The 15,110-nt window shown below is 38.0% G+C and overlaps 1 protein-coding gene across 19 annotated transcripts in view; it reads left to right on the plus strand.

Annotated features, from left to right (window-relative positions):
* Nucleotides 1-15,110, plus strand: part of ERCC6L2 (ERCC excision repair 6 like 2) — a 176,592-nt gene that overhangs the window by 106,002 nt on the left and 55,480 nt on the right. For 15 of the 19 annotated variants that reach the window (XM_081523003.1, XM_081522914.1, XM_081522967.1 and 12 more), the window contains 2 exons: nt 7,721-7,873; nt 14,915-14,995. In XM_081523003.1, the coding sequence (XP_081379129.1) occupies nt 7,721-7,873; nt 14,915-14,995 (234 nt within the window). The remainder of the gene's footprint in view (nt 1-7,720; nt 7,874-14,914; nt 14,996-15,110) is intronic. The other 4 variants (XM_081522896.1, XM_081522996.1, XM_081522944.1 and 1 more) reach the window with 1 other exon arrangement.

Below are 15,110 nucleotides of genomic sequence, written 5' to 3' on the forward strand. Positions count from 1 at the left end.
CTCCCTGCTTTAAATAATTATTGTAGTTGGCCTAGATAAACATGTAAGACATTTGAAGTCAGATGAAACCCCTCCCCCCCAAATAGTTAGTATGGAACAGTTTTGGAAAATAAACACTATGAAAGTGGCCCTCAGAGATACCAGATCCTAATCCCTGGAACCTGTAAATGTTACTTTATATGGAAAAAAGGATCTTTGGAGATGTGACTAAGGATTTTTTGAGATGGGGAGATTATCCTTGATTGTTCAGGTGGGCCCTAAGTCACAAATGTTCTTATAAATAAGAAGCAAAGGGAAATCTGACACAGACAGAAGAGAAGGCAGTGTACCACAGAGGCAAAGATTAGAGCTAGGATTGGAGAAGGAAATGGCAACCCACTCCAGTGTTCTTGCTTGGAGAATCCCAGGGACAGCGGAGCCTGGTGGACTGCCATCTATGGGGTCGCACAGAGTCGGACACGACTGAAGCGACTTAGCAGCAGCAGCAGCAGCAGCAATCACAAACTAAGGAATGCTGACAGCCACCAGAAGTGAAAAGAGGCAAGGAATGGATCCTACTCTAGAGCTTGTGAAGAGAACATGGCTCTGCAAAACTTGATTTTATTCTAGTGATACTGATATCAGACTTATAGCCCCCTGTAAGAGCACAAATATCTATTGTTTTAAGCCATCAAGTTTATGATAATTTGTTACAAGAGATATAGGAACTAATATGTGCGTGTGTGCTCAGTTGTGTTCGACTCTCTTCAACCCCATGGACTGTAGCCTGCCAGACTTCTCTCTCTGTGGAATTTTTCAGGCAAGAATTCTAGAGTGGATTGCCATTTCTTCCTCCAGGGAATCTTCTCAACCAGAGACTAAACCCATGTTTCTGGTATCTCCTGCATTGGCAGGCAGATTCTTTATCACTGTTCTACCTGGGAATCCCCTAGGAACTATTATAGGCTCTAAAAAAATAGCATCAGAGAAAACAAAAGTAATAGAAAAGAGTAGATTTGTAAAAAACTATAAATATTCAAAAGGTAAGTGAGGTTGTAGGATCCTGGAAGAAAAGACGACTAGAAAAAAATCCATTAGACATCCAGAAAATGAAAAACTCCAGAAATAGGCTGAATATCAAAGAGCAAAGTTTCGTCTAAAAGAACGAGCCACACGGTTCTTCTAGATTACAGAGCAAAAAGACAGAGATAGAATACATGTAAGAAAACTTAGGAGAAATGAAGGTTAGATCTAGGACTTCCAACGTCAGTCTTATAGTGAAGAAGTTAACAAAAGAAAGAAGCCCCAAATAAAGGATGAAACTTTTAAGTAGTAGAAAATAAGAGTCCACAGATTATATGAGCCTACTGAGTGCTAAATAGGATAAATGAAAATAGATCCACACTTAGATTGTCTTTTTATAGTTGCAAAATACCAAGGATAAAGAGATAAATCCTTAAAATTCCCAGAGATAAACTTTATGGAGAGGAAAAAAAAATTATAAGAGTACTAGAATTAGGTAGATATCTAATTGTTATTAGCAATATTGGATATTTAGGAGCAATAACTTAAAATGAGGGGGAATTATAGCTCTGTATTGTCAGAGAAAGTAAATGAATTTTTAATTCAAAAGTTTTCCACAGTGGTGGAAACTTTTCCTTCAATGGTGAATTATACCAAACATTTAATACTCATCTTGAGAACAGAGAAGGGAACAATTCCAGCTTACTTTAGAAAACTAGAAGAATACTGAAGCCAAAATTGGCAAAGACATTAAAAGAACAGAAAATTATAGACAAATATGTCTCATGAACATATATGTAAGAATCTTTAACAAAGCCTCTGTTAGAAGTTGAATTGTGCCCCTCCACCACCACAAAAAAATGAAATAAAAACCATGGTGAAGTCCATAACCTCTGGTAGCTGTGAATGGGATCCTAGTTGGAAGTAAGATCTTTGCTGATGTAATCAAGTTAAGTGATGTTATACTCTATTAGGGTGGGCCCTAATTCTGGTATGACTGATCTTCTTACAAAAGGGAAATTTGGATGCAGACAAACACGGAAGGAGGATGCCATGTAATGATAGAGGTAAAGACTGGAGTGATGAAGCTGTGAACCAAGGAATACATAGGATTGCCAGCAACTACCAGAAACTAGCAAAAAGAAAGGAAGGATTTTCCTTCCCTTAGAACTTTCAGAGAGAGTATGGCCCTGCCAATATCTTGATTTCAGGCTTAGCCTCCAGAACTGAGAGAGAAGAAATTTCTGTTGTTTTATACCACATGGTTTATGGTACTTTGTTACAGCAGCCTTAGGAAACTGATGCAGCCTCTAAGGCAAATGTTGTAAATTTGACCACATTTTTATGTGAAACTTCTATATGACAAAGGAAGTACAAACCAAATTAAAGGACAGACAGGAGGAAATATTTGCCATAAATATAATAAGCAAAGGATTAGCATCTATAATATATAAAGAACTCCTACAAACCGATAAAAAGACTATGATTAGACATTTTAGTGAAGAAAAAAATACTAATGTATACATAATGCATATGAAAAATGCTTAACCACACTTATAATCGAGAAATACAAAATAAAATAAGATTGCGTTCTGCATGTTCTGCAAAAGACTTTTTGTTCTGTGGGGTAATTTTTAGGGAGCTGGAGAGATTAATGTTGCTCATTATTGGTGCAGATACTTTTAAAGAGATGCTCACATAGTGTTTTTGGAATACGGCTTTGTGCACTTATTTTAGAAGTTAATTTAACAGCATTTTAAAATGCACTTTCTCCCTATTTACCTCGTAGAAATATTCTCACATATGCGCAGTGAAGAATGGCAATGATTTATGTTCAGAATTGTTAGTGTTTGTTTGAAAAATGGAAAAAAAGAACAGCCTAAATATCCAACAGTAACAGAATAACATAAATTCTGATATACCACATTATGGAATACTTTGCAACAGCAAAAATTTTTTTAAAAGATTATAGAGCAGATGTACCTATGTGACACAATCTTTAAGACATTTTAAGTGGGGCAAAAAAAGTAACTTGCAGAACATGTATACCAATTGTGTTTGTTTATAAAACTATGTATGTATATAAAAATAGCTTTAACTGCATTGAAAAAGCTCTAAGAAAGATAAACCTAAATATTACAATGTGGGTTAGATTGATAAGGGATAATCTATATTGTTCAGGGAGACTTGCCCTCTGATGTTTTTGTTTACATTTGTTTATGATAAAAGTCTTCAGGTATTTTATACTTAAAAAAAAAACACGTATACAATGATACAGTGACTGTGCTCCTTCTGGTTTGGAGAATTGCATATAATCTAGTTTGACATTCAGAAATTCATCTTTCATATATATGTAATTTATTTAGAAGTAAATATGTATTTACAAAAGAGTTGCCAGAACAGCACAGAGAACTCCCAATTAACTTCACCCAACTTCTCCAGTTGTTAACATTTTACCACATTTGCTTTTTCCTTCTCTCACTCAGCCATGATCTTTATTCTTTTTCTGAACCGTTTGAAAGTTGCAAACTTATCACCTCTATATTCTCTGTATTTCTCTCTGTTTATATGTACATATAAAAATAGCTTTATGCATTATAAACACGCAGTTTTACATATTTTTCTGCAGCTTGCTTCTCCTTCTTCCCCTGCTGTCTTCTCAAAAATGTAGGTATCCAAATCAAGAAACTAACACTTACAGCATTACCTTATAATTCATAGAACCCATGCAGATTTCATCAGCTTTCCTGGCAACGTCTCCTTTCTCCTTCTGGCTCAGAATCCAATCCAGGATCATAATTACATTTCTTTTTGTGTCTCCTAAGTTTTCTTCAACCTTAAGTTATGCAGGCTTTCCTGGTCTTTCATGACCTTGACAGTTTTAAAAAGTAAAGCCTTTCCTTGTATATACTTTCTCTCAACATGTCCATTTGATGTTTCCTTATGTCCCAACTCAAGACAAGCAGCTTTTACAAAAATGGCACAGAAAGAATGCTGTGCTCTTCTGATCGCATTGTCAGAAGGCACCTGGTGCCTAGGTGACCTGACCTGCCAGTGATATTAATCTTGATCACCTGTCAAGTTTGTGTCTACCAGCTTTCTCCACTGCAGAGTTACCACTTTTTTCATTTGTAAGTTGATATATATTTTATGGGAAGATCATCAGAGACCATGCCAATATAGTCAGCCCTCTGTTTCCATGGTTCTTCTTTCACAGATTCAAACAACTGTGGATTAAAGTGACACTTGAATTTGCTTTGTGCTAGCTATTTGTATAGCATTTATGTTGTTCACTTCAGTTCAGTTGCTCAGTTGTGTCCAACACTTTGTGACCCCATGGACTGCACCAGGCTTCCCTGTCCATTGTATTTATAGGTATTTACAAGAGTTTGGGCTTCTCTAATAGCTCAGCTGGTTAAGAATCTGCCTGCAATGCAGCAGACCCCAGTTTGATTCCTGGGTCAGGAAGATCCCCTGGAGGAGGGATAGGCTACCCACTCCAGTATTCTTGGGCTTCCCTGGTGGCTCAGATGGTAAAGAATCCACCTGCAGTACGGGAGACCTGGGTTCGATCCCTGGGTTGGGAAGATCCCCTGAACAGGGCATGGCAACCCACTCCAGTGTTCTTGCCTGGAGAATTCCCATGAACAGAGGAGCCTGACAGGCTACAGTCCATGGGGTTGCAAAGAATCAGACATGACTGAGCAACTAAGCAGAGCACAGCACAGCACACAGAATTTACCTTGTATTAGGTGTTATAAGTAATCTAGAGATGATTTAAAGCATATAGGAAGGTAATGCTTAGCTTATATGCAGATACTATGCCATTTCATTAAAGCAGCTTGAGCATGCATGGTTCTGATATACATGGGGGTCCCGGAACCAGTTCCCCTGATACCAAGGGATGAGGGACAACTGTACCCTGTTCCTCATCTGCTTTAGTGTTCATTGATGTTTCCTACCTGAATCAGCTACCACTGTGATGGTTTGTCAGATGGTGATTTTTCTATTTCCATTATTACTTCTTTTATATTTGTTGGCATTCTGCCAAAAAGAGCTTTCCTTTCTCTTCCATTGATTCAATCTGTGTGGACTCATGGCATAGTATTTTAGTAACAAATTTTAGGAACACACTGAATAGCGTTAATTGTTTTTGTGTTCAAACTCTTATTTTTTGACCAATAAGAACCCCTTCAAGGGGGCTTCTGTCTCATTTTGGCAAGTTCTTATCATGCTTATTGCACCTCCTTACTGTGGTGGGCTGAGTAATAGTCCTCCACATATACCCACATCTTAATTCCCTGACACACCTGGATTATGTGGGTGGGCCCAGTGTAATCACAAGGGTCCTTATAAAGGGAGGAGGTAGCAGTAGGGTCACAAAAAGGAAAGAAGAAGGCAACATGATGACAGAAGCAGAACGTCAGAGAGATGATGTGAAGATGCATCATTACTGGCCTTGAAGATGGAAGATGGGGTCATGTACTCTTATCGTGGTGAATATTCCTTTTTTATTTCTTGCATATCTTATATATTGTGAAGAAATTACAAGCATTTTGTAGCCTTGCATGGGTTTTTTCTTAAGCTAGGAACTACATTTTCCAAATACTGATATTTTTCCCCTTACGCTCTTGATTTGTAACAATGGTTTTGTTATAGTTACCCTAGAGATGGATGCATCTGGCCTTCAGTTTTACTTGGGCCACTTTGGAAAACTAAATTTTAAGTACAAAATAGTGTGTCTTTTATAAATTCTGTGATAAAGCTTTGGTAGGAGACAAAGATTCAGATGAATGCTTACAAATTTGATGATTATATTTAGTACAACAGTCTGACAATACAGTCTTTAAGGAAGTGTTTAAGGAATACAGTGTTTAAGGAAGTGTCAGTAGCAAGGGTAAAATCATCAGTGACTGGGCCATCAAGTAAATCAGTTGCTGTTGTGATTATGTATTTCCAGGACTATAACCTGTATTTTGGGGACACATATACAACTAATCAAATCAGTGTATTGATCCATAACTTATTCAAATTTAGGTCCCGAGGGTCTTGTTTTAAGAGGGACATCTGGTGATGAGAAATTGATACAAGTATAAATTTTGTGTTCAGCCAAACTCAGGTATAAATTCTACAAATGCTTCCTAGTGGGGCAGCTGTGAGAAAGACATTTAATTGTCTAAATGTAAGTTCTTTTATTTCTAGAAGGGAGAAGATAATATAAGATTGTAGGAATTAAATGAGAATATAAAAATGCTACACATATATCCAATAAATAGAAGCTGTTATTAGTAAGAATAATTTTAGTTACCTAAAGCAATTTTTGCTGTTGCCGTTTAGTCTCTGACTCTTTTACCACCCACTGGGCTCTAGCCCATCAGGTTCCTCTGTGCATAGGATTTCTCAGGCAAGAATACTGGTTGTTGTTGTTCATTTGCTAAGTTGTGTCCGACTCTTTGTGACTCCATAGACTGTAGCTGGCCAGGCTCCTCTGTCCATGGAATTCTCCAGGCAAGAGTACTGGAGTCGGTTTCCATTTCCTCCTGCAGGGGATCTTCCCAACCCAGGGATCAAATCTGAGTCTCCTGCATTTCCTGCATTGGCAGGTGAATTCTTTACCTCTGAGCCACTGAGGACTCTCCAAGGATACTGCAATGGGTAGCTATTCCCTTCTCCAGGGGATCTTCCCAACCCAAGGATCGAACCCAGGTCTCCTACATTGCTGGCAAATTTTTTACTGTCTGAGCCACCAGGGAATACCAAGAATACTGGAGTTGGGTTGCTATTTGCTTCTCCAGGGAAACTTCCTAATTCAGGGATCAAACCCGCATCTCCTGCCTTGGCAGGTGAATTCTTTACGCTGAGCCACCAAGGAAGCCCCTAAAACAATGAATTATAGTACCTGGCATGCTGGGGTTCATGGGGTCACAAAGATTTGGACACGACTGAGCAACTGAACTGAACTGAACTGAACTGATAGTACAAATCAGTCTGGTGGAAATCACAAAGTATCACTTCTTACTAATCCTTCCATCAGCAATAGATTGAGGTCATTTTTCACTCTGTTTCTTTTAAGAAATGTTAGAGTGTACATGGAATTAATCAAAGTGTGTTTAGTTATATACAGTAAAACATCTAATCAGTAAGAAGACACATTAAGTTGATACTAAAATGGTGTATGTCCTTAAGGGTTCCATGTCAATGTTCTTGCTGAATTCACAATTGTTTCAGGGATGCAGTGTTTCTAAACAATGATTGGATTTTTGCTGTTAGTTAACAGTGTAACCATGTCCACAATTAGTTTGATACCAACATGATTATTGTATAACTACTTTAGATTATAATTTAACTTTGGTAATGTAGGGAGTATTTCTTCTAGTTTTAGTCATTTCTGTTGAAGTAAGAGTCTAGAAAGGAGAAAAGTGTTTTCAAATGTGTGTCTTTTACATTTTACATCAGGTGGCTAGGCCATAGAGATATCTTGAGTCAGTTGTTAGAAAACAGATGAAATAGGAAATGTAAGATTTTTTTCTTTAATAGGACTGGACAGATTATTTCACCATAATGGCAACATCTGCCAGGGAAATTAAAATAAAATTTCCTCCCTACGGAGATTCTGCCTGCTCGAGCTAAAGCTGTGTATATACAGGGAATGCCAGGAAATTCTGACATATTGTTGGAGCAAACACTTCAAAAATATCTTGTGTTTTTTCTGTTATAGCAACTTCACTGTGTGGTGGTTGGAAGTGAAAATGCCAAGCGATATTTTGAAGCAGTTCAAGGATCAAAAGAGCATCGAGGAGAACTTTTTGGGGTCTATAATCTGTTCAAACTGAGGTCCCAAGGGTCTTGTCTTACAAGGGACATCCTGGAGGTGTGAAATTTTTCTTTGATCTTTTCAGTATTTTAAACATGGTTTTCTACCTCAGGAAAATTGCTGATGCCTTTTCAGAGAAATTTTTGGTTTTCTTCATAAAAAAGTCGTATGTTTAGAATTTCTGCTTTTAGAGAAATTGGAAATGAATTATTATGCCTCTAATCTAAGATTTACCCCATGCATAGTTAAATTCAGATACATTTTACAAGATAGTATGACCTTCCAAGGCCATTTTCAGACTGGTAAAGAGAAATTTATCATTTGGAAAACAGCTGTTGAAGTCAAGAACTAAAAAAAGAGACTTTCTTAAGTAAACAAAAATATAAAATGTGTTTTGATTAAAAGTTACCAAATACTCCCTGAGATGCACTCGCATGTCTTGTGGAGACTTTCTTTTTCTGTTCCCAATAAAAATTACACACCAATATTTCAAACTCTCCCAGTTGTGTTCATCCTCAGGATACAGATGTTTCTTATTCTTAACAGGATATTTGTATCCTTTAAAAAAAAATCTTTTAAATTCTTTAATATACTAGAATACTAAGAATATTAGCCTATTTTTTAGTTAATATTGATATGAGTATCATGAAATCTTGGACTATCATTTTTTTTCAATCCCTTCATCATAAAGCTGAGGAAACTGAGTCTTGAAAAACTTAAGGATATTTCCCTTAACTTCCAGGACTTTGTAGTAAAACCTTAATGTACTTCATTTATTTAATAGTACCATAAAAACAGTTCAAGGAGCAATTAGTCTCTGTCCTTAAAGAATTTAGACCATGTTTATGGGAGATGGAAGAGAACATTTATATAATGTACATGTAACATTGGTAAGCATACGTTAAGTAAGTTTGGTAGTGGTTCAAATGTGATCACCAATGGATGGAGAAGAGGAAGGTATATATTATTTGTATGTCGTGAATATTACAACTGTTATACAATGTCTGATGTATACTGCTGAGTTTTATTTTATAGTAATTATTTGATTCTGAATTGAGTGACCCATTTAACGTTCCCCTTTTTCTTGTTTTGTATATGCTGGTTCTTTCATGGACTTATTCTTTCCCATTCCTCTTCTCGAAGCAATAACCTTGTCTCTCCTTCAGGCCCCCCTCAGATCCTACTTCCATCACAGAGTACTGTGTAACATACTAATGTATATTGGTGTTTCTAATTTGAGATCATTATCTGTAAAATATATTAGTATTATATTACTTTTCCTGTTTTCTGTTGTTCAGTCACTTAAGTCCTGCCTGGCTTTGCAACCCCATGGACTGCAGCATGCCAGGCTTCCTTGTCCTTCACTCAGTTCAGCTCACTCGCTCAGTTATGTCCGACTCTTTGCGACCCCATGGACTGCAGCACGCCAGGCCTCCCTGTCCATCACCAACTCCCAGAGTTTACTCAGAGTCATGTCCATTGAGTCAGTGTTGCCATCCAACCATCTCATCCTCTGTCGTCCCCTTCTCCTCCCGCCTTCAATCTTTCCCAGCATCAGGATCTTTTCCAGTGAGTCAGTTCTTCATATTAGGTGACCAAAGGATTGGAGTTTCAGCTTCAGCATCAGTCCTTCCGATGAATATTCAGGACTGATTTCCTTTAGGATGGACTGGTTGGATCTTTTTGCTGTCCAAGGGACTCTTGAGTCTTCTCCAACACCACAGTTCAAAAGCATCAATTCTTCGGCGCTCAGCTTTCTTCACAGTCCAACTCTCACATCCATACATGACTACTGGAAATGCCATAGCCTTGACTAGACAGACTTTGTTGGCAAAGTAATGTCTCTGCTTTTTAACATGCTATCTAGGTTGGTCATAACTTTTCTTCCAAGGAGCAAGCATCTTTTAATTTCATGGCTGCAGTCACCATCTACAGTGATTTTGGAGCCCAAGAAAATAAAGTCTGACACCGTTTCCACTGTTTCCCCATCTATTTGCCATGAAATGATGGGACCAGATGCCATGATCTTGGTTTTCTGAATGTTGAGCTTTAAGCCAACTGTTTCACTCTCCTCTTTCACTTTCATCAAGAGGCTCTGTAGTTCCTCTTCACTTTCTGCCATAAGAGTGGTGTCATCTGCATATCTGAGGTTATTGATATTTCTCCTGGCAATCTTAATTCCAGTTTGTGCTTCATCCAGCCCAGCATTTCTCTTGATGTACTCTGCCTATAAATTAAATAACCAGGGTGACAAAATACAGCCTTGACATACTCCTTTCCCAATTTGGAACCAGTCTGTTGTTCCATGTCCAGTTCTAACTGTTGCTTCCTGACCTGCATACAGGTTTCTCAAGAGGCAGGTCATGTGGTCTGGTATTCCCATCTCTTTCAGAATTTTCCAGTTTATTGTGATACACACAGTCAAAGGCTTTGGCATTGTCAATAAAACAGAAGTAGATGTTTTTCTGGAACTCTCTTGCTTTTCCGATGATCCATTGGATTTTTGCAATTTGATCTCTGGTTCCTCTGCCTTTCCTAAATCCAGCTTGAACATCTGGAAGTTCACGGTTAACATACTGTTGAAGCCTGGCTTGGAGAATTTTGAGCATTACTTTGCTAGTGTGTGAGATGAGTGCAATTGTGTGGTAGTTTGAGCATTCTTTGGCATTGCCTTTCTTTGGGATTGGAATGAAAACTGACCTCTTCCATCCTGTGGCCACTGCTGAATTTTCCAAATTTGCTAGCGTATTGAGTGCAGCACTTTGACAGCATCATTTTTTACTATCCTTCATTTATCTTTTACTATCCTTCACTGTCTTTTACTGTCCTTCACTATCTCCTGGAATTTGCTCAAATCATGTCCATTGAGTTGGTCATGCCATCTCATCCTCTGCTGTCTCCTTCTCCTCTTGCCCTCGGTCTTTCCCCGCATCAGGACCTTTTCCAGTGAGTTGACTCTTCACGTCAGATGGACAGAGTATTGCAGATTCAGCTTCAGCATCAGTCCTTCCAATGAATGTTCAGGGTTGATTTTCTTTAGGATTGACTGATTGGATCTCCTTGCTGTCCAAGAAACTCTCAAGAGAATTTTTCTGCACCACAGTTATAAAACATCAATTCTTTGTGCTCAGCCTTCCTGTTTTCTGCTGTATATCAAATAGTTTTGTTCTCTGTTTTTAATCAGAATAGCCACTGTTCCTCTGTTAAAAAAGTGTTATGTAAGACATTCCATTTGACAGGTTATTAGAGAGAAATTTCTCTTATTCTGTGGTTGTCCTCAATATGTGTTGTTTTTCCTCCAGGATTGTTTATTGATGACAGGACCCTCCATAATCTTATGTTTTGCTTATGGCAGAGTATGCTTAACTTTTCACTAGGAACATCATTGGCATTCAATTATTAAATTAAATTTTGAATTAAAATTGCTCATTTGTTATCAGTCAGAATTTAATAGATTCATGTTGTGCTTTAGGCCAAATTATGTTTTAAAATATTATTAGTCCAAGCCCTATATAAGAGAAGCATATATCATAAAGTAAAAGAAGTGTTTTACTTCCTGTGATACATTTTTAATTTTTCAAGGTTGTAGAAAAATCCCTTTTAAAATGTTTTAAGATACAGAAATTTGAATTTATAGAGCACTTTTAATATGATGATTTCTGGGCATTTTAGTTCTATTTTACATTGACTTTCTTTTAATGGTTTCCCTTTAGAATATATATATTGAGAACTAATTTCACAAATATTGAGTATGTGCTAAATGTCCAATACTATACATCATAGAGCTAGGCATACAGAAATTAATAAAATAGATAAAAAGTCCTACCTACAAAAATTTACATTCTATTTTGAAGTAACAAATAATCAAGAGAAAAAATAACTGAAGTTAGTATATCATGATGACAGATTCTAAAGATAAATATAGAGCAAGTAGAAGATTAATAAATTCTAGAGATCTAATACACAGCATGGTGAGTATTGTCAACAATACTATGTTATATACCCCAAAACTGCCTAAGGACCAGATCTCAAGTGTTCTCACCACATAAAAGAAATGATAATTATATGATACATTAGAGGTGTTAGCTAAAGCTATGATGGTAATCATGTTACAATATATGTGCATGTGTACTCGGTCATGTCTGACTCTTTGTGGCTCAATTGACTGTAGCCCACCAGGCTCCTCTGTCCCTGGGTTGCCATTTCCTACTCCAGGGGATCTTCCTGACCCAAGGATCAAACCCATGACTCTTGCGTTGCCTGCATTGCTAGGCGAATTCTTTACCACTGAGCCACTTGAGAAGCCCCCCATTACAATATATAAACATATGAAATTAATACTTTGTAGACCTTAAATGTACATGCTGTAATATGTAAAAATATATCTCAAAACAAAAAGTAGAGCCAGGAAACAAAATCGGGAGACTGTCAAGGAAAGAGCATTACAATTTTAGATGGAGTAGCCAAGGAAGCATTCACTGTGAGATTGCATTTGACTCTTCGAAGAGACAAGGAAGAAGTGTTTTAGACAGAAAAACAACGCAAAGGCCCTCAGAGAGGAACATGTTCAGAATGATTTCAAAATGGCAAGGAAGCCAAAGTGGCCAGAGTGTAGTAAACAAGAGAGGAAAAGATGAGGCCAGTGAGATGACAGGAAGCCAGATCCTACAGGAACTTTGGCTTTGACTATGAGTGAGAACAAAAGCAATTGGAGTTCTGAATAGCAGAATGACATAGTGTAATCTATACTGTTTATTCTAAAGATTAAGAATTGGACTATAGAAGTACAAGAGCAGAAGCAAGAAGCCAGGTAGGGAAATACTGCAACAATCTAGCCAAGAGATGGTGGTTTGGGCCAGAGGATAGTGATGTGCCAACGAAGGTCCGTCTAGTCAAGGCTACGGTTTTTCCAGTAGTCATGTATGGATGTGAGAGTTGGACAGTGAAGAAAGCTGAGCGCCAAAGAATTGATGCTTTTGAACTGTGGTATTGGAGAAGACTCTTGAGAGTCCCTTGGACTGCAAGGAGATCCAACCAGTCCATCCTAGAGGAGATCAGTCCTGGGTGTTCATTGGAAGGACTGATGTTGAAGCTGAAACTCCAGTACTTTGGCCACCTCATGCGAAGAGTTGACTCACTGGAAAAGACTCTAATGCTGGGAAGGATTGGGGGCAGGAGGAGAAGGGGACGACAGAGGATGAGATGGCTGGATGGTACACCGACTCCATGGACATGGGTTTGGGTAGACTTCGGGAGTTGGTGATGGACAGGGAGGCCTGGTGTGCTGTGATTCATGGGGTGGCAAAGAGTCAGACACGACTGAGTGACTGAACTGAACTGAACTGATAGTGGTGGGTACCCTGAGGCACTGACAGAATCTGCTAACAGAGTAGATATAAGGTATGTAGAAAAAGCAATTAAGGATGACTCCAGGGTATTGATGGGCTTCCCATGTGGCGCTGGTACTAAAGAATCCGCCTGTCAATTCAGGAGATGCCAAAAGATGCAGGTTCAATCCCTGGGTCAGGAAGATCCCCTGGAGGAGGGCATGGCAGTCCACTCCAGTATTCTTGCCTGCAGAAGCTCTTGGACGGAGAAGCCTGCTGGGCTATGGCCCATAGGGTCCCAAAGAGTCAGACATGACTGAAGTGACTTAACACGCACGCACACCAGGGTGTTTGGACTGAGCAACAGAAGACAGGAGTTGCCGTTTACCTATCACTGAGGGGTTCTGACAGCTTGAAGATTTCTGGTGCTGCCAGTTACACCTATTATGTTTGACTTCTGTTGAAGAGGGAAAAAGGAGTAATAGGAAGGAGGCTTCTCGCTCCCTTAACGTGATAGCCTCTGGGCATTGGTAGAAAAGATCTTATTCAGGAACTCTTTATCACTGTTTCAAATTCAGTAGGGGAGATTCTCACTTGTTGCCCTGGGTACCAGGTAACCAGAACCATATCATTGGTATATTGTGAACACTGGTATATTCATAAATTGGATATTTGTAACTCTGGTGGTGATAATGTTATTTCCCCTTGTTCTATCAACAGATAGACTTGAAAAGAGAAATAAATATATTTCCTTTTGAAGAAGAATTTAGTATTCTAGAATCTAGGCCATTAATATCTCTGCTAAATGATATACCAAAAGCTGTAAAAGCATACTTTTCCTAAAAGATGTAGCTGGCCTCTTATAATAAGATTTTTTTAGTTTTATATAAGATGGACATTTTCATTTTGATATCTGCTTCACTGAAGAAATCAATAAACATATTTTAATGAATAAGAATATGAGCACACTAGCAGCATAAGCTAAAATATCAAGTTCCCAATACCCAGTATTTTCTATGATAATGTATCCTTAGAGTTATTGCAATGTTATATAATATTTGTATTTATATTATATAAATATTATATTGCATGCCAAGTTATATAAGTATCATATAGACATGGTTATTATGGGCTATCACTACTAGGTAAATTTTTAACATTTTTTTCATTCTCCCTCCCTACTAGGGCTTTTAGTGGAGTTTGCTGAAAAATGGTATTAATTTTCTATCTGAAAAAGTAAGCTTATGATAAGAATGAGTTTTTTATGGGCCCAGCAGATTTCTACTGTGCCTCTATACTATCTAAGAATTATGAGCATTTTAAAAAATATATATGAATTCTTTAATTAGCAAATTAAAAACTAACATTAAGAGAGTTAAAGCAAGCTGTACTCAGTTTACTTATTTATTTGTTTTTTTGCCACCCCATGTGGTTTGAGGGATCTTAGTTCCCCAGACAGGGCTTGAATGCAGGCCCACAGCAGTGAAATTGCAGAGTCATAACCACTGAGAAAGTGAAAGTGAAAGAAAGTGAAAGTTGCTCAGTCATGTCAGACTCTTTATGACCCCATGGACTGTAGCCCTCCAGGCTCCTCTGTCCGTGGAATTCTTCAGGCAAGAATACTGGAGTGGGTAGCCGTTCCCTTCTCCACTGAACTGCCAGGGAATTCCCTGTGTTTCAGTTTTCCTAACTCTTTTATCATGCCACTGCTGTTGTTTATCTGGTCGTTTCTACTTTATATATTTTATACAGTGATTTGCATTTTTTGTAGAGAGAAGGCAAGGTGGAAGCTGGGATCATGACAGCTACAACGTGGCTGAAAGAGGAACCTCCAGTACACAAACTAGAAACAGTAAGCAATCTTTGAATCTAGAGTTCCTGAGAAACATGTGCATGATGATTTTAACTTTCTTTTCTTTTTCCTTCCTTTTTCTATGTGTAAAGAAAATGAATTTTTTAAAATTCAG

Source organism: Giraffa tippelskirchi, chromosome 1 (assembly GCF_054371585.1).
Source record: "Giraffa tippelskirchi isolate mGirTip1 chromosome 1, T2T-mGirTip1v1.2.pri, whole genome shotgun sequence".
Lineage (NCBI taxonomy): Eukaryota > Metazoa > Chordata > Mammalia > Artiodactyla > Giraffidae > Giraffa > Giraffa tippelskirchi.